This window comes from Homalodisca vitripennis, chromosome 3 (genome assembly GCF_021130785.1).
Source record: "Homalodisca vitripennis isolate AUS2020 chromosome 3, UT_GWSS_2.1, whole genome shotgun sequence".
In the NCBI taxonomy this organism is placed as follows: domain Eukaryota; kingdom Metazoa; phylum Arthropoda; class Insecta; order Hemiptera; family Cicadellidae; genus Homalodisca; species Homalodisca vitripennis.
This window is the reverse complement of record NC_060209.1, coordinates 165,681,526-165,702,514: the sequence shown is the minus strand read 5'-3', so window position 1 is coordinate 165,702,514 and position 20,989 is coordinate 165,681,526. Positions and strand designations below refer to the sequence as shown.

Here is a 20,989-nt window from a genome sequence, read left to right as displayed (position 1 = left end):
CATTAAAAGGTCATTTAGAAAGAACGCATACATATTAGATTTGATTGCTAAACACGACTAAGGATCATTCCCAGCTCACTGTTCTCGTTCGTTTTCTCTCATTTGTTCATTAACTTAACACGCCGGAAGGAATGTTTATTTTGAGTTGCCAAAACGTTGAAAAGGAAATTTGAGTTTTAGCTACTTCTTATAATCACATACGTATATGGTATATATAAATATAAGCCGCATCAACTGTATTTAACTAATTAAGTCTGAACAAATTTCAATTTACTTGTTAGTTCACAAATAACACAAAATTGGTTTTACGAATTATCCATTTTCATTACAGAGGTTTTAAAAATGTATATGATTGGCGTAATCTCTAGTAACATTATTATTAATTACATTGGACATTATATTCAAATGATAATGAAGTCTTACCTCAATCAGAGATGTAGAAAATAGTCTACTTGGTGAAAGATAGACACATGACAGCGGTAGTATTTTATTCGTTAAGGGTAAAAAGCAAAAAAGTGTTTTTGGATTAACTGATACAATTAGAGTACATCATCCCCACATGAGAAATTTACTCCCCCGTGAGTATAAAGATCAGTGAACACTCTCGGGTTGATCCAGAATAGGGTTGACAATTGCGCGTTGACGGGATTTAACAGAGCCGTTTCTAGTACCCCCCCTTCTCCCCTCACCACCCACACACTTCAGCCGCCAAACCAAATTGGATTGACGACAAATTGGCTCGGGGACAAGAACTGACAACAAACTGCCTTTAGGCGTGCCTGGAGGAGCTAGGCGGAGGGCAGGGGGCTGAAAGTAAATGTATGTACTGACAATATTAATTGACGGTCTGAACTAATGCTTCTCCATTACGATTTTATCCTCACTGCCAACTATCGATCTATAACTTTGCTGCTCCCAATTTCAAAATGTTTATTAGATCAGTGTTAACATTCCGATTCTGTGAATACACATGTTCAGGGATTATAACAATTTCTTTAGTATTTTTGGTCCAAATGGTGACTTTCGTTGTTGCAAGATGTTTGCTCCCAGTTCGTGAAACGTCTTGTACAACAAAGTAGAAGTACGGCAGACCACATGACGTTTAACAAGAAAACATTTTAAGTCTATAATTCATTTCGCTCTCGAGATGTCCTGCGGACAGACAAGAGGAGATATTGACCGCCCTCTAAGAGATTAAGACTTCGATGTCGCTCAACCAAATCCCATGTAGAGGCATGGTCATCATCCAACTTAATCATGTCTTTAAAAAAATAAGTTTCATGCAAAATTTAAAATTTAGACTTGAAGTAGTTCTAAAAAAATATCCTGAATAATACTACGCTAACGCTCAGTCAAATTCCATAGAGGAACATAAAAAACTATTTTGTTTACGTACAACCAATTTATTCAATATTAAAAGTCAATATCTCAGTTCGTTCAAGAGGTATCCTGGGGGAAAGAGAGACACAGAAGAGAATTTGTATCAGCCTCTAGGCGATAGGCTTCGCTGGCGCTCAGCCACAAACAAAAGTTTTATACACTCCATACTGTTTGAAAGGCGTGGTCATGGTGTCGATTGAATTGAAAAAGGCATAGACTTTGTATAAATTTAAATGTTAACTTATTGCGTCTTGGTGTTCTCCAACAAGTTTTGTGTTTTCAACCAATTAAGCACCAGTAGTTGATTTTACGAGATAACAACCATGTGAATAATGTAGTTTCGGCGTGTGTTTCAATTACGTTCCATAATTACATTGTAGTAAAATATATGGAATTTAATATTTGTCTTTGGAAAGTTAACCTGATATTAAACATTACGAGCATACAGCAGACACAGAATCTTATATACAGATATAAAGTCTCGGTGTGTTTACTGTCAGTATGTTACAAAGAAGAGCGATAAATTCAGCTTTACACGGCCGAGGACACCGTGGTAGCTGCTGCCACATCAGTCACTGCGGGCATGGCCAATTAAATGTAAATGGGGACACAATTGATTTATAATGTAAATGTGCGTCAGCCGTATAAAATGTGGACAATAAATGGCGATTGTGACTCCCCTCCTCTCGCTGGAGTTGCGCGGTAACAGTTAGCCTATATTGTGATTAAAGAGCTCATTGAAGATTCCCTGCTCGAGTCTGTCGACAGGTCCAAGTGGTTTGCATTTCCGGAGGAACAAACGTCTTTGATCACTTAAACGTCGCTCTAGAACCCTTCAGTGAGGAGCAATTAACTGATTGGTTTATCTCCAGGGAAACGTTTCAGGTATCAGAAAGTGTTCGAGTAGAAAAAGAAAAGCTGTTTTCTTTCTTAGATTGCCACCTTGAGTATTTGTTTTATCTCAACGTAATTACAAGGTACGTTACATAATGTCGCGTAACGGGATTCACTGAAGTTAGACTAAACATTTCAAGACTTAGTTTGTTTAGTTTGTTTTATTCTTCTAGTTTGTAGATGTGCTGCGTACAGAAGGACAGAAAAACGTATGGGAAATAAGTTTTTACATTCTCTGGCACACAAAATAAAACATTGTGCAAGCCTACTGAGTAGGTCTTAATGGCCCTCAGCTAAATTTCATTAATGGACACTTTTCACCAGATATCTTTCCACATGATACATTTACATGTTTATTCATACAATTTGGTTTCATAACTGTGATTTAAATAATAAATCTACACAATACGATGGTGTATGTTTTGGAGTTGCTAGGCTACATGAGTTACTATGTTACATGTTAAAATATAATTTGGTTTTACTCAATTTGTTTACAAATTTATTTATTCTGAAATGTTCTTGTTACCATCATGGATACTCATAAGACCAATGTAAGAATGTTCGCTAACGCGCAGCCAATCATCAACCTTAATGATTCTTCATGCAAAATTCAAGTCTATAGGTCAATTTGTTCTCAAGATATCGTGCGGACAGAGAGACAGATAGACAGGCAGAAATGAAATTTTCAATCCCCTCGAAGTTTAGGCTTCGCTATCGCTCAGTCAATAAAAAAAGTGTTCAAGTTAACATTAGTTCCTTTTCATTACAAGTGTTGTTTGCATTTAAATTTTCAAACAAGTTCTTAAAACTCTTCAAATGATAATATGTACTCTTAGGTCCGTTATCTCTATGAGTTTGCAATTCTGTATAACTGTTCTTGTTATACTTCAAAAATTGCAGTTGCTTTTGATACTTAAGTTGGCCCATAAAGTTTTCGTTACCCTATAACAGAGGTCTGAAATATCAGCTGGCGCACAATTCGTTTTTTCAGTGCGCTAACTTTGTTACTGTTTCAGCAGAAGTACATGCAAAACAACAGCTGTTTTGATATGTTACCTTAACAGTATTACTATGTTGAGTGGTCATGTAAAGAAAAATAAAATAAAACGTGTAAGTTTTAATTTTGTTTTCCGTATTTCCTTGAAATTGTCTACGACCATTGTTGGCACCTTTATCAGTACAATCGACATTGTACTGTATCGGCTTTCCCAGTATTCTATTTGATAAAGTCCACGCACAGGCCATGAAGACGAGCAAAATAGGTCTTAAAAGAATTAATAGGTCTCTCTCTTTTTGGATTATATAAACAGTTGTTCGCCACACGGAGCAAAGGTGTCTTAAGGTGTTTAAACGTATTCTTGATCTCGGCTTTACCTCGTTCGTAAAATACTATCGTGCACCGAAAACAGCCACTTTTTTCCTAATAATGAAACTATTCCAGAGTTCTTTAATGTTTTTTTTTCTAAAATCTTAATTAAAAAGCTATGGAAAAAGAACAAGATAGGAGGACGAATGAGAATGAGGTGCTTAGGAAAAGCACTGGTTCCATGAGTTCCTATGACACATATGATGGTCGTGAGTCACGCCTGAACTTCAGACAGGCTGTGTTTACAGTGACCACTCTGACAGTCAACTGTTTAGAGGCGCTGGACGTGTTTGTGCGAACATCCGGCTGTAATCTCCTGTCATCACCGTCAGAAGACACTTAAACGACGAGCGTCAATTCACTAAACTATCGATCAATTCAGTACGTAATATTATACTGAGAACTGATCCTCGCTGATTCACCGCTAACACTGAAGACATACGTGAAAGAGGATTGGTCTCAACTCTAAGAACTAACTTTAACTTGATATCCAGAAATTAATACGTTATATTCTACTCTAAATTCCTCCCTTTTTAAGTGAATAGTGTAAAGTAAATCGTACACAGTTTCACAAAAGCGAAATATAGAGAAATGGGTTTAAACATTGCTTGCAGAATAAAATAAATAAATTATTTTAACTACCAAGATATATAAAATAGATGCTACTAACAGAGCTGCTCCAAAGACCACACCAAAGACTGTGTTTATAAACTCTAGAAAAGGCTGTCGGAATTGTAATGAATTTGAAATTTACAGAGTCGTGTTGAGAAACTTTCTGGGAAGTTGGATTTTAAATTTTAATCCGTCTTTATATCCTTAAGATGATATTTAACTTCTAATCGCATTCTAAAATAGCGGGAGGTAAGATGTACGTGTACGAGGAGGCTAATTATAAGTTTTTGTGTTCAGCACAATTCCAAGAACTCACAATTTGGTGTCGGTATAATCAACATGTTTCCTGAGAGCGTGAAACCAATTTAAAATCTTAATCAGTTTAAAACCCAATTGAAATACCAACAGGACGGTGTCTAAGGCCATCAATTCTGTTGACTAATACATGATGAATTCCTGGGAAAATTTAGAATGGGCCAGAATCAATGTAGTAATTTGAGATTTTATGTGATGAAAGAGTTTTTCCATGTATATGAATCTGGATGACCGGTTGGTTACATATGCTTTTTTTATTTTATTTGACGTCAAAGTGTTCATGTCAGCAAATTTTCCAAGTTTATTACTGCTCACATGCAATAAGAATTATTATTACTTTGGAGCATTGCATGACAGAAGGCTATTTCCACGATCATGACAGTGCCACCGAGTACAAGCAAGTTTAAGGTAGTGTGAATTATTTTTTCCTCGGATATACTTTCCATCTATTTTTAGTTCCTAAGAACGATTATAACCGTAAACAATAATCTGCATTCCCTTATTTTAATCATAAAGTGGTATATAGAGTCTGCGGGTGGTGTTTTTAAATTCCATAGAACAATTAATTGTTAATCTTAATCAATACATTTTCAATCATTAATGTTATGAGTTTTCTCAATTTAATTCATACACTTTTTAAAGTTTAAATCAGTTAAGCAACTAAAATCATAAGGGTTTGTAAATTAAAGCACTGAATGGCTATTGATCACTTGGATTAAATGATCACCGCACACAAAGTTAGATTTGTGTACATCATCATGCCATTGGAGAAATCCTCTCATAGTTTGTACCAAAGATTAAACTTTAGATGTTAAGCTCAGAAGTACACCAACCTTCGTAAATCATAACATGAAGAATTTTTGTGTAATGCTAGTGTAATAAAATTAACGATGTGTGTTACGATCATGTAATTAATTAAATGATTCAATCAAAATAGAATTTAATTGTATTTGTTTCACTAAATACTTCACATAACTATGTTTCATGAGAAATCTTAAGCACTTTTCTTTTAAAATAGTATTCTTAACTAGGACAAGTAACTAAGTCTACATCTTCCTTTTTGTTTTACAAAATTCCAATATGTAAATAAATCTTGTGAATAAATAAAGCTATAGTGGGAAAGGTTGATTCAGTGTGAAAAAAATCAATTTCTGGCTGTCTGTCCGCGTACGATGTCGTGAGTACAGTTCCAGTTCACCTTCCTTTTAGTGCAGCATCGAATATGACGATGTCACAGACTTGTCTCCTGGAATCTAGCTAGAGACATGTTTGTCTGAAGAGATCCAAAAACTACTCTTTACATCTTTTCGACATCAGAGGCACATAGACAAACTATACAATGTAATCTAGGTGAAGAGATATTCTTATTGTTTTATCGGGTGCATAATTGGACATCAGAGGCACATAGACAAACTATACAATCTAGATTCTTATTGTTTTATCATAATTGGACATCAGAGGCACATAGACAAACTATACAATGTAATCTAGGTGAAGAGATATTCTTATTGTTTTATCGGGTGCATAATTGGACATCAGGTGCACATAGGATCCATAAATACCGTGTCATACTATTATAAACTTTTTCCTGTACAAATAACTTGTGAATACAAAACGACAGTGAGACCGCTCTTGAATGCTAACAATCTGTAAGCTTAATTTGTTAAGTCCAAATTTTCTTTATTATTATTAAAATATCTCTTTGTTAAAAGTATCTGTGCATTAACGTTTATTTTACACAGTCAAAGAAGGCGCATGCTCTTACTTGTTATTTAGCTACATTTTATATTATTATTAAAGAATTTTCTTCGTTCATACTAATCCATATGTATTTGTTTGTAATATATTCTTAACAAAAATTAATTTTAATCGATGAACAACTGGTAGTAAATAAAGCGAGGGAAGCATGACCGTAGATGGACATTTTTCTTGACTCTAAACATGAATTGCCAACAACCATAAGATAAATTAAATTTTACTGAGCTGAGAAGGCGAAAGTGATCCTTTAAGAAGACAGATTTACCCCATTATTATGATTGCAAGGGTTTCCTGAACCAGAAGTGTTGAACCTTCAAGATGGCAAGATTTCAAAGTCTGAATTAGTTTAACTGCCGATAGGGGAGCAATCCTCTCTGGCTCGTTTAGCCAAAGGATTGTCTACTTATCTGGAAAACAATTAGAGAATTGGGTTCTACATAAATAAAATGACCGAACCAACACAATTGGAGGAATACGTATATCCCGAGAATTATTTTTAGTAGAACTATCAATAGCCTTTTTCAATAATTTGTAGTAGAGGAAATATTGATAAACTTTGGCTAGAGTAAACAAATTAATTGCACATCTTCACGCAGTTGTAAAACATAAATATGAAGTTAGTCTGTATATCGAGGTTTGATCTAAGGTCTGAGTTAATTTAAGTTATGTCTAGAATGAATGGTTTTGACGCAGGTTTAATACAGTCCTGATGTTCTGTTCTTCTTTCTCGTTGTCTTCCAGCTTCCCTATGCACTCAATACATTGTGGAAATAAATTGTTCTCTATTCACCTATGTAACAACACTATACTTACTGTAATATATTGTGTGGAGATTACTGTATGTTGGCACAAACAATACATGGCTCGTTTTTTACTAGATGTTTATAAGCGCAGAATTAGTAATACTAGTTGCTGATCGGAAGCGAAGCCAATGTATCAATCACTCTAGGGACTACAAACATTTCATTTTTGTTCGTACGATATCTTGAGAACGAAACTAACGCATAGAGTTGAACTTTTTCATGAAACCATATTTTCTACGATGGCGATGCATGATACTCTATGGGATTTGGCTGAGAATCGGCGAACATTTTTATATTGGTCTTATAGGTAACCGTGATGGTGACGAGAAGATTGCAGAATGAAAATTTGTGAACAAAGTGAATACAATCGTAAGACATTATAACAAAATACTTAGTAAAATGAAATGATCTATACCCTTGACATTTTTGCTTACAACCTCAGCAAAGCCTGTTACGCCATATCCTATGGCGTACTCCTGCTATTACTATTTACACGTTTGGCAACTTCGTTTCCCGCTTATATTTTTATAACAAATAATATTTAACAATAATAAACATTACGGACAAACTAAACGCCATTCTTCGTCCCATTGACACTAATCAGTTGTATGTACAAGACTTACTTTATGACTGAACTGTTCCGTCATTCCATTCAATTTATAATCATTTTCATTCATAGAATTTATTAAAGTACTAAAGTTGTAATGTTAACAATAATATGATAAAAGTTTATGTATTGAGTATTTAAATTTATTAAACTTACTGAACGTGCAAGTATAAATTAGTCGCAGTATATTATGTCCCCGCATACTAAATGAAGGATTGATTCATAACTTTATTCAAATGCGACTTCTGATCACTGTGTACATTTTATTATTATTAATTCCTTTTCTGCGTGTATAATTACAGCCAAGTACTGTTTGACGATTTGTGTTCGTAATTCATATTCCTTCTATCGTTTCTAGTATATAATCATTTTGTTTATAGATTTTTGTTCGTTAGTCATTTTCTATAGATTACAGAGGGATATATTCAGCATATTTGATATAAAATAGACTTTTGTTTCCAAAAATGAACTGAGGAAAATCCTTTGTTTGAAGTTAGTATTTGACGATGTAAGAATTGTGAAGGAACAGAACTTTCCGGACATTTGGTATTGTACAGAGAAAAAAACCCTACAGCACTATGTTTTAAGATCTGCAACCTGTAATCTGACAAATCGCTTGGTATGGCTTGTTTATTTTAATCTAGATCGTAGTTATGTTTTAGTTTAGTAACTCAACTGAGGAAGAGATCTGGTTATAGATTTCGAAACTTAGTGTTACTGATTTTTGGTACCACTGAATGATGGTGTCCGAAAACCCCTGTTGTAGGAGTGTATTTTATTTCTGTAAAGAAATTAGTTGTTGCTTAATGAGCAGCCTAACACTGGTTTTCTTACCTCGATGTACTTTGCTACATATTTTACAAAATGGTGATGACTTGACTGAAATAAGATAGTAATATTAGTGAATAAAGCCTTGACTTTGAAACACAATTTAGTGGAAAGTATAAACTAAAAACTCTGGTGGAATGGTGTTGTCAATTAAGGTGGCAAAAACTTGAACAAAAATAAAACTAGTTCAGAATTTATCATTGTGAACGTGTGAACTCTGACTTGGCGAGCTCTAAGTACCCAGATCTCCTCGTACCCATCTGACGGAGGCCCCCGATGGGTTCGTGCCGCCCGCGCGTGCAGGCCTCTAATTGTCCATCACGAGTCTCTCAAACATCCGCTTTTTGGCATCTCCGGGCTCAATTGCAGGGTTCGGCCGAATGTCGTCCACGACCCGTGTAAATTACCGCTCGGCCTCGTTTTCGTAGTAATTGAACACGCAGTACAGTGTACAACTGTTGCCGCCGCGCCGCGCCTCCTCCTCCGTGCTCTACTGATAGTCTACTAACATTGACTGCTTGCAGGTTGTGACCGGAGATGAAATTGTGTAGAGGGAACATTGAGTAAGTTAGGAAATTATGATACTTTTCAATGCCACTTGAGGTAACTTATTGGTTTCAATATTTCTCTGAGCAGGCACTTGTCTGTCGAATGGTTTGATATTATTGGTGGTGACCGTAACGTATTTTATCGCTACATGTAGGTGCTTACAAGATGTAAGAACTATGATTAATTTAACAATAAAATGTTTTAACAGTGGAATCTGTTTTAATTATCCTCTTCTTGCAAGCATATACCGTATATTCGCATGGTTTATGAAGTGTTTTACTTTACGTCTTATCATATGACTTCTGAGTTACAAGAAGTTGTCGACTGACAAGAGTGCTATTGTTTCAGGTTACTATCAGCCGGCTGGGCCTCTCATCTCCACGCATCATCACCACCATCACTCTACCAGCGCCAGCGTCACCGCCAAGCTGCCCCCTCCACCCACTCCTTCTTCGCTACCCACCCCCACCCCACCCCCTTCATCTGCTACCCATCCTCCGTCGGAGTCCTCGGACAGCGAAGTCGTTCTGACCACGTCGTCCGACAATCCACCTCCCGTCACCTACCGTGGTTATCCTCCCCACGGTGGACAACCCTACAACTACTACCAGTACTATCCTTCCCCGCCCGCCTCCAGCCTTCAGTACCCCGGCCAGCAGTCCCATTACCACCAGGATATCTGCTACTCTCCCTCTGGATATCCCCCTGGATACTTCCCCAAAGGGCACTACCCCCCGCCCGCCCCTGCCGGCTACCCCAGGCGGTATGGTCCCGGGCCCCATCAGTACTACCCGCCTCAGGACTTCTACCCCAATCCTCCTCCCAACCCTAACTCTAATCCCCCTCCGTCCTCCAACAGTCAACAGATGATCGTGACCGCGTCACCCGCCGGAGGACAGACCTCCTCCGCCTATCCTCCCTCCGATAGCAGCTACCCTCCCCCCGCCCCAATAGTGGATCCCTACCCTCCCCCTCCACCGCAGTCCTACTACACTGGGTACAGTGCTGGACCTCCGCCTCCGTGCTATTCTACGCATTCCCCCTCATCAAGAGGATTATTTATAGGTGAGTAAACTTAAGAAATATCTAATATATGCATAATAGATACTTAGTGTTTCACAATCCATACATCAATAATAATTACCAAAATATAACATTTCATTCGCGCAAAAGCTTTATTGCTCAATTCGTAATTACTTTTATTATAGTACCTCAACTTTGAAGTTTATTATGATTGAGTTGATTGGACTAGGTATACTATAACTAACAAAAATTAAAGCAAGCCGTCCTACCGCCTGAGCCTCGCTAAGATGATTAAAAGATTGGTCATGAAACATCTTACAGCTTTACAGCTTGTTAAGGTAAAGATGACCCCGTTATTTGTAGAAGAGAAGACAGCTTTATTCAGCAGTTTTATTCTTTTTATTGGACTCCTGTAGGAATATTGCTTGTTACTGGTCGGAGTCTGTAGTCTTCACCCCAGTGGAGTACCGACCATCAATGTCAAGTGCAAGGTGCAGCTCTCTCTTGCTCAGTCATTTTAAATTGGACTTTTTTTATAAAAATCTGAATAACCTGAGAAATATAGCTTTATAAATTAGAGTTAGATTATAGTTCATTAAATTAGCAGTCGCGTTAATTACAACGCAAATATACATATATAAATGGTATATTTTTATTTTCACAAGGTCACGAAAACTGTTGAGTTTAAATAAAAGCATATAAATGTGTTAAGCCTTTCTAGTATATTTATTTATTGCTAATTCTTTCGGATATTTTCCGTTAGACAAATGATTTTTAAAACACACAAATACTGTAATAATATTAAGTACAAATGTTCTATACTTTGTCGTGAAATATTTACTCGAATTATATATACATAAATAATGGATGTAAATTTTAAATAAGTGATTTTAAAATACACAAATACTGCGATATTGTTAAATACGAATATTTTATACTTTTTAGTGAAATATTTATTGGGATTATAGACAAATGATGGATAAACATTTTGAAAAGACTTAGTAGACATGTCCTTATTGTAGTAATTTACTATACGGTTATAACAACTTGACTAGGTAGTATAACATGAATTAGAAATGATTTAAATTTTATTGAGAATAAATTATTCCGAGATTGTATTAGGATATAATTATTTACAATAGAACTCATTGTGGTTAGGTACTGCAGAATTTAGGAAATATGCAGGTTTAGCAGTCAACTAAGAAAAACAACTACAAAAGTAATGTTTTTTTGTGATTAGGCGGCTCTTATGTGTTCCTAATACGAGACACGAGCGACAAACCAAAACCAACTCCCCGAGACGATCCTAGATCTCTCCAGGAGTATACGAGAAGGAATTAGTTTTGCATCGTCCCTCTGTTAATGGACCCTGCCGGGACACTATTGGCACACAACCAATGCTTGTCCCTAATGTAAAACATGTAGTTTATGTTGCCAATAGACGGGAAAATCCGCAAATTCGAAGCTTTCTGTTGATTTTCCCCAGTCACCATACTTGACTACTACTATTCTGTAATGCGTGCAGACAAATCACTTCTAGGGATCAGTCAAAGTTAGTCCACATGTGTGTCAAAATAAATCCCCCCTGTCTATGTTTATGCTCTGCTGCTTACTGATTTTGGCCGCTCCATACCTTATGTGGACCATCATACGTTCTAACCATCTTTTTCGGTAAATAAGTCCCTAGCAACAATCCCCGTGTGCAATAATTAGTATACAAATCGTCCTTCGATGTTTTATTGTAACCCGGCATTTTGAATTTGTCGGTAGTACACACGCTCAACGGTTAAAAATATCATCAACTACTATGAAGATCCAAATGTCCACTTTGGGCTCCTGCCACCGGTTCATATTATGAGTGACTTTAGCCGGTAACTTTAGTCCGACAATATTCGTGTAAAAATCCGTCTAATTGCCCTCTGTGTGAGGAAGAAGTTAGTGTTAATTGTGTTTAATATGGGAAATATGTTATTTCAACCTCTTTATACAAGTATTTTTGCGATTTTTAACAAATTGAAGAGAGAGCAATAACGCTTCAATTATTAAAATCACTTCTGTGGAATTCGAGATTTACCTTTCAAAGTTTCGTTGACGTTAAGCGCAACATTCCGATTTTCGGAAGGTGCCATTTCAAACAATTTACGCCATCGTCATATATGTTAACTCAGATGTTTACAGTTAACACTCTCCAACCCCTTTCCCTTTGCGGATAACATATAGAATCAGTATACATGCATGATCGAATTTTAACACTTAAAATAACTCCAAAATCATTAAACATTTCTTATTGGTGTGGGGTCAACCGGAGATTCCAACATAACGCTTTTTTATTCATAAAGTTAAAAGAAAAATATAACAGAGTGGAAATGTAGTGTACTTACATTGGTATTGTGGGCAACCGTGATAGCAACGAGAGAATCCTAGAGTAAACAGAAGTGTTAATAGACTTACACCCAAACCGAGTGCACTCATGTGACATTTATTTCTTTACACGTGATATTTGGTGGTTTGGTTGGTAAACTTTCGTTACATTCTATCGTCCATCGATACTCTGTACTATCAGTTTATTTGTATATACACAAGATAGACTTCGACGCCCGTATGTGTCCGCTGGTACAGTATTACATTACAAATTTACTTGATATTTGTATTAAAAGGGATTTTATTTTATCTAAGAACAAGTGGGTTAGGATAAAATTTAGTGTATTGGTTCAAATTTTTGCAACATTTTTGAAAAGTTATGTCCCATATTATTGATAATATGCACGAAATCGTGCACCCAAAAGTGAAGCATGGACTATCTAACTTCAGTGTCTTAGTCTGAACATACTGTATTTGAATTGTTAGGCTACGTAGTTACGAGATACTCTATACTGGTTTATAGTCCTAGTTTGAATCTAGTCTATGCAGAGTTACTCTGAAAGTTGTACTAGTACAGTGACAATCATTGGGTTCAGATTAGATTACGGGTCATAGTTTGCCCTTACTATTTTATACGAAGAGTATATAAGCAAAGTAGTATTTCAAAGTGGTATTACGTCACGCCACGCGACGCGTGACAGGCTCAGCCAAATTCCATTGTTAGAAATGAAGTTTCCAGCCAAATTTGATGTCTGCAACTGATCTTTATCTTGCCAAATCATACATGCACATTTCGTTCGTTGAGTTAGGTTACATAGCTCTAAATATGTTACCTAGGTAAGAGTTTAAATGATAAAAGTCTGGTTAGGATAGTACTACAAAGAAGGAATGAGAACTTGTCACCAACTTTTAACTCTTATTATTTCTTTCACTCTATTTTTATTTCTTTTTACCACACGAGTAAACTATATGTGTTAATATGTCACATGTTTAAATTCCATATGGTTGTACTCAGCTTGCTTACAAATTTAATTATTCTGCTCTTTTTTTGTTGCCATATCGGTTACCCATAAGACCAATGTAAAAGATTTTGCTAACGCTCAGCCAAATCCCATGATGTGACATGCACCACCATCGAACTCAGTGTCGCTAATATATAAATCAAGGTTCATTCGAAATTTCAATCTATAGGTCGGTATGATTCCAAGATATTATGCGGACGGGACAGACAGACAGACAGAAATGACATGATAGCTGTAATTGCCGTTACAGTGTAATACACAGTTACTGTATTTCAGTCGTGTAATTGGAAGGATTGTGGCTAAAAGCAAGCCTCTTGTTTAGTCAAGCGGATTACCTCTGCGTGGAGACAAAAGGATTCACAGAGACAGGGAGATGTTTGACTTCAGCGCTAACTGTAAAAGAGTAAAGTTCTGTGGGAAAAGAGAAAGTGCTTTTCCAGAACCGCCTTTGTGATCCGTGGTCGACTCGCCGAGGCAGTGCATGATTTACAACCCTCTCTGTAGACGCGTTCCACGTACAATAACCGGAGTCGTGTTATTGTTACCTGCTTAGGATAGATTTGACAGCGATATCCTTCTTGCTTTAGATTTATACGGGGGCTTAAACTGAGGTTTTGTTTGTATTCCAGGAACTTCAACACGATGTGCAGTAGTCTAAACAATACGAAGTGCAATATTCTCTTACCTAACTTGAACATTTTTCATTACTTTCGACTTTTATTTGTAGAAAAATCATCCTATACAAACTACACTGAATCGTATAAACATATATCATATAATTTGTTAATTAATTTATAAAAGAAGTAAATCTAGATCAGAAGCATTACGGTAACAGGAAAGTAAAGGACTATAGTAGTAACGCAGATCCCCATTTTTATTCATTCGAATCCCTCAATGCGACACGGCTATACCGAGTTGCACGAAAGAAGGCCGTTGAAAATGGCCAATGGCAGGGTAGTGCGTGTTATTTACACGTGTATTTAAAATAACTGACCCCTATTGCCAAGATCTATTAAAAACCCGTAATATTGATATATTATCAGTGCGTTATACAATCAACGGACTAAGTACTCATGTGATTTCCATACCTAATTTATTTATTAATGTTATTTTTCCTGAGTGTTTTAATTTTAAACTTGTTCGTGAATGTTATATCTATATTTTTAGAAACAATCGTATTATAATAACATAATGGTTATTTGTTTGCTAATATGTTTAGTAAGTAAGCTTCCACATTATATGAAAATGTCAGATTACTTAAAAATATCTTAAGTAAATTATTAAATAAGTAATAATTAAAACGTGCCGTCAATAAATAATAGTTAGCCATCACTAAGATATTCATTAAACATTTTGACAACAAAAGTTAATTCTGATAAAGATTTTGTGTGGCGATGACGTTAAATTGCTGCAATTAAAAATAATTTTTACCGTACAAAATTATATACCAAGAAATTGTGTTTTTGCTAAATATTAATATCAGCAATTTATTTTCAAGCTACTGATAATGTGCTGAGATTATACGTACTATTACAGTGTAACCGGACAGTCTAAGAATCCGAAATTATCTCATTCTCTAAAAGAGTTTCTTTCTATAAAAATCGTCTTTGTATTTATTTTATTTTATTCTTTTTAAAACTATTTACTGCCTCCTTTAAATAAAATCAATTCATCAGTCGATAGATTTAGTAAAGTGAAACTATGTAAAAAAAGTAGGTAATATTATTCTTATGTCAAAAAAATAAAATACGTTTTTAATTTCTATCCGCAGTAATAAATTATTTAATATAATATTATTTTATTCTCTAATTTAACAACTTATTCAGGAATAATCCTATTTATTTAAAAGAAGAATTGGTAATGAAATCTGCACAATATAACTTGCTTTACATATTTTGTAGTATTTTTCCATCTTACTTAATCAAAATTAAGGCAATTTTATGATAGATTCAATGTACTCTATTATTTTTGCTAAAATAAACTTAGCTATGTTGTAAACATCTGGTATAATCAAGGAAAACTGCCTTGCCATTTTACACACAATGGCTATTACTCTAAAGATTAAGTAATATATATTGAAGCTCCCATATACGATTTATCCAGGTGGGTTAATTGCCGCTATTCTTCAAATAGTGCAATCGTATTTCAGTCGGATTGTTTTAAGTTTGTGAACAAAGTTTTAGTCAGATCACTTTAAAGATACCTTTTCTAAAAACAGGAAAATGGAAATTCTTCATCATACCACGTAGGTAGGGTAGTCATTTGAGGTAGACTTTAGGGGCATCTCATAACTAAGTCGAATGAAAATGGTTGAAAAATAATAATATGCATTTTTACATTAGCCCACGTACTTAAAAGTTGACTGAATGTAATAACACGATTCTTATACACAAAATAGAAACCTCCCCTTCGGATCCGTAACTCTGTGACTATAGACGGGTTTTAAGAAAAATTCCTTTCTTTAAAAAATCATATCTCCAAGAAAAACTTTATGAAAAGTGTCATTTCCTTACATTATATTTCATTAAAAAGTTTTAAATCATTAAAACACGTTACTCCTCAAAGCTATGTAAAATTCTTTATAAAATTAATAAATTCAGTCTTTAAACGTTTTTATTTGGGCCTGGTTTACAAATAACCACTGCATGAATTTCGCACTTGAAATGTATGTAACGCCTCGTGGAATGAGAAAAAACCCTATTGTACTTTTTTCCAGCTTTGGGTGGGGGGGGGGGGGGGTGGGGGGGGGGGGGGGTGGGGGGGGGGGGGGGTGGGGGGGGGGGGGGGTGGGGGGGGGGGGGGGTGGGGGGGGGGGGGGGCAAATCATTTTATCTTATGGATTTTTCCTTTAGGACTGTATATCGTAAGCTTTATTTAGGTAGGTATGTGCATTTCGTAGATTATATTTACTTTCTATATAGGTGTATTAGAGATTTTATGATAATATCTATTTAAAGTTAAAATTTGATCATTCTATCTTTCTACTCTGTACATGGGATAAAAAGCAATAAAAAGTATCGTGTGTAATAAAAACGTTTTGGATCTGAACCGGGAAAGAAGTGAGGAAAATGTCACTATTAAATATCTTGACAATTTTCTCGGTGACATCTTACAACTCGAGAGGAAAACACTTGTATAGTAAATGTACTGAGGAAGCTCTTTACACAAACTTCACTACCAGGTACAATACTATTTACTTGCGATCTACAAGGAAAGTGCGCGGCTCCAAGGCCGGCATGCCTCTATCCAGCCGAGTCACCAGCAATCATTAAACAATCATTACCTCAGTCATAGAGAATACATACTAATACATATACATAATATGTATAAAACCTGTACTGTATCATTTCATAGAGAAAACTGCGAAGCACAACTTTTGTTCACGTATCCTTTTACACTATAGTACGTCACACCAGGTGTCGCATAACGGGTTCCATGCAAAATTTCAAGCCTACAGCTCATTTCATTTTCGAGATGTCTTGTGAACAGATAAACGGACAGACTCGTACAGAAAGCATGAAAGGCTTCAATTAAGCTTAAACAAATTCCATGGTTGAACATGCACCATCATGGAACCCATTCCTGTCAATGCAGAAATGAAGTTTCATGCAAAATTGGAAGTCTACAGAAACTTTGTCTTTCAAGTTATCTTGTCATATGATACATTAATATTTTTCAGCAAGTTCAGTTGAGGTAGGTAAGGTAGACCTACTAAAACGCAAGAGGGCATTGAAAACAAACCTTGTCTTCAACATTTACTTTTCACTCTATTTTTTCAATGAATAAACATGTCACTTGTCAAAACCACATATGATTGTACTCAGTTGCTATTTTGTCGTCGCCTTCATGATTATTTATAAGATCAATGTAAACATATACGCTAATGCTCAGCCAAATCCCGTGGAGTGAGATGAACCATGATCAAACTCAGTGTTGCTCACATAGAAATGATGTTTCATACAAACTTACGAGTTTATAGATTACTCCGTTTTCTAGATATCTAGATGTATAGAAAAGAAATTATTCCAGTCCCTCGAGTGATAGACTTCAATAACGCTCAGCAAATCAGAATAAAAAAGAGATAGTGAATATTAAAAAAATAAATAATTTGGTCTATTATTTCTATGCCATTAATCTTTACTGCTTAAGAAAATATGTATCAGAGTTTAAGTTAGAGGTGTTATAAAGAAATAAAATAAAATAAAACCAGAAATAATATGAGATGTAATAACGCATTTGCGGAGGAAATTTAGGTTTTTTCCCAGAATTGTTTATTACATTGCGCATTTAATTCACTTTTATTGACTTTGCAACACCATATAGTCTTACCGTGCGAAGATATATTCTTGAGAAATCCTAAAGTGAATGATGACCAGCGATATAACATTCTGTATCCGCACCTTGTCCTATATCACTTTAATTGGTTCTCTATGCTCGTGTTCTCAGATCAATTACACAATTTAATTATTCTTCTCGCCACACAAGAATTGAAGCTCATTGTTATGAATATAACCCTTTACTCCGGGAATACCTAAATTGTGATACATGACTGGGAGTAATACTGAAATAGAACAATAGAACAGCAATTTGTATTGTATATGCTCATAGTCTAGTCCTTCATAAAATCGATAGAAGAGTTTCACCTAAGAAGAAAAATCGATCGTCAGCTGCACAAGTTTTGGTGGGGATTGAAATGGGCAAATATGATAAATTGTTAAAAATATCAAGCGATAGTTATTTCCTCATGCCATATGTTTTTAGTTTTACAAAACCAGCAGACAGATAGTACAAGTTAAATCAGTTCATCCATATGAACATACTAGCCTTAGCAGTATTTGTTTATCCTTGATAACGCTCAGCCAAAAAAGTTTATTTCAAAAGTCATAAACACCTGAAATAGTAAGATTTAAAAGTTGAATGTATAATTTCATTCCTATATTTATTTGTCGAGTAAATTACACAATCTAAAATTATTCTGTTAAGTTATCTCAACAATGGATTTGAATTTGATAATGATGACAAATTAACCCACAATTTTTTTACTAATTTAATTTAAATAAGTAATATTCTTTGTTTAAATTTTGTTATAGACGGACGATTTGAAAGGATTTCAGACATTTACCATCGTTATATGTTATAAAAAGTATAACCTTACGTTTCGAGGATTGTAATCTACCCACTTTTTCAGGTGTAAAAACTGTAATACTTTAAACAAAATTAAATTTTCTAGCCGTACTTTTTGGTTTTTAAGTTTCATTTGTAACATATAACCAAGGGAAATGTCCAAACCCCCGTTATCCTTTCAGAAATGATACATTTTAGTGACCATTTGATTTTTTACACTCTGAAGCTACTACGATGAATGCGTTCAGTTAGTTTTTTGTTAACTAAAAAGATAGGGTTTATAGATTCCCATCGGATTGTATTCTAGAGTTAATCTGTTAGGGAGTGAAAGTACTTTTTCGATTAATTTCAAATGGAATTCGTGGGTATAACCAACCTCATTAAGGTACGAGTATTACAATTGGTTTTTTCTTTAATTTTAGTTATAGTTCACAAACAAAATTCTCCTGAAGATAGTAGCAATATCTTTTGATTACTCCACGACATATTTTATAATATATAAAGAAGGAATTTTGAGCAATTATGTGACCGTGCTGAAGGATGAACAGTTGAAGATAAGAAAAAGGACTTTACATTAAAAGATATGCAGACAAGACTCCAGATAAAGATTTAATGATTTATTACCTCATGTTTTGTAATAAAATATTAAAAATACCACTCTTTATAAATAAACAAAAATATATGCAACTGTTTTCTGAGGGTCTATTATAAGATAACTCTGAGTATTATACTTTATACGACATCTAGTGTAATTATGCACATTTGTTTGTACATTTATTTTCTTCAGAAGAGGTTATATTAAAAGGTTATAACTGAAAATATTTAAAAATTAATCTAACAGAATGCTGATTGCACTGCCAAATAATTAACTCCCATCTGCCAGAAATTAAAGCGACCATGATAACCAAAGATATTTAATACACAATACCAGGGTGTCCTACAGGTACCAGTAGGAGCATGTGGGCTAACTTCTACATTAATAATATATAATTTTCATAAAAAATGTAGTTGAATTTATCATATTAGATGATATTTGTGACTTCGAGCCGCGTAAGGCTATAAGCTAAAATAAAAATTTTAAATAGCCTGACTTTGAGAAAACCTACATAAAAGACTTATTTGTGTATACAGGGTGAGGCAGACCACCCGTACAGTACGTATAGCGGCCAAACCAAACGAGGTAGATTATTCGTAACAAACCCCCCTATTTCCACCCCAAAGAATTGGGAGAAATTATTTTTAAATCTCTAAAACTCCCCAAAAGGGTAGTTTTTTGGGGGGTAGGGGTGGTTTTTGGAAAATTTTCAAATGTAAAGGTATGTTGAGTTATACCTCATTTTAAAGGTATTTTCTTCACTGATTATTTTGATGCAAAAATTTTGAACCTATCTTGCCGCTTATGTACAGGGTACACAAAACGTAAAAAATCAGGGGTTTATGGGTAAATTTATTGCAACTACCTGCACAAATGTAGAGAGATGATATTTTTATTGAAAACCAATTATGAGATGGCTTATCGAAAAATATCATCTAATGCCACCCTCCCCCAAAATTTACACATTTTAAAAATACATAGAATTTTGAAATATTTAACAGCCCCAATCTAAAAATAATCAAATAGCAACCTAGGTTGTGTTGCACATCATTAGAAAGGTCTTTAAAACATAAACATTTTCTACATTTAAAGTTTGTCTCTATCTCCAATGGTTTCAAAACTGTAGTACAAAAATAGATTTTTTAATAATACGTACTGTACGGTTGGTTTGCCTCACCCTGTATAGTGGTAAAATTTTCCACACGGATTACTTAAAAAAATTATTAATATTAACAATAAATCATAAGGTTTCCTAAAACGTTTCATATTTTTCCAGAAAATGTGTTTCTTAAAGTAGCGGTTAAAATAACAAATATCACCTCTAAATAAAAATTATCTTAAAAAAATGTTTCTTATGTTATTACGTAAAAAACGCAATTAACACAACAGAGGAGCGAATGAAGTATCAAACTAAATATTTCAGAGCTATACTGGAAGTAGCTATGCATTATTTCATTTATGTATATCAAAAGGTTTACATTATTAATATTTTATTTTACGTGATATTTCATTATATCAATAACATTCAGTGAAATTCATAAATCCATCTTAGCTTTTATGCATATTCCAGAACATTGGAGATTGTAACTCATAAGCACTCTTATAATTTATTGACTAAGTGTCGGTAGTTTTGTAATCCTATACAGAAGAACATTTAAGTGTACAAATAAATCAGTTCTAAAACTTGCTTGTAGTCTACAAGATCTGTGATACAATTCATGATGCTTCTGGGTTATTAGCTTAAAATCATTT

General features: G+C 34.8%; 1 protein-coding gene across 2 annotated transcripts in view; it reads left to right on the top strand.

Annotated features, from left to right (window-relative positions):
* LOC124357748 overlaps nt 1–20,989 on the top strand; it is a 528,868-nt gene that overhangs the window by 466,403 nt on the left and 41,476 nt on the right. For both annotated transcript variants that reach the window (XM_046809777.1, XM_046809776.1), the window contains one exon: nt 9,461–10,177. In XM_046809777.1, the coding sequence (XP_046665733.1) occupies nt 9,461–10,177 (717 nt within the window). The remainder of the gene's footprint in view (nt 1–9,460; nt 10,178–20,989) is intronic.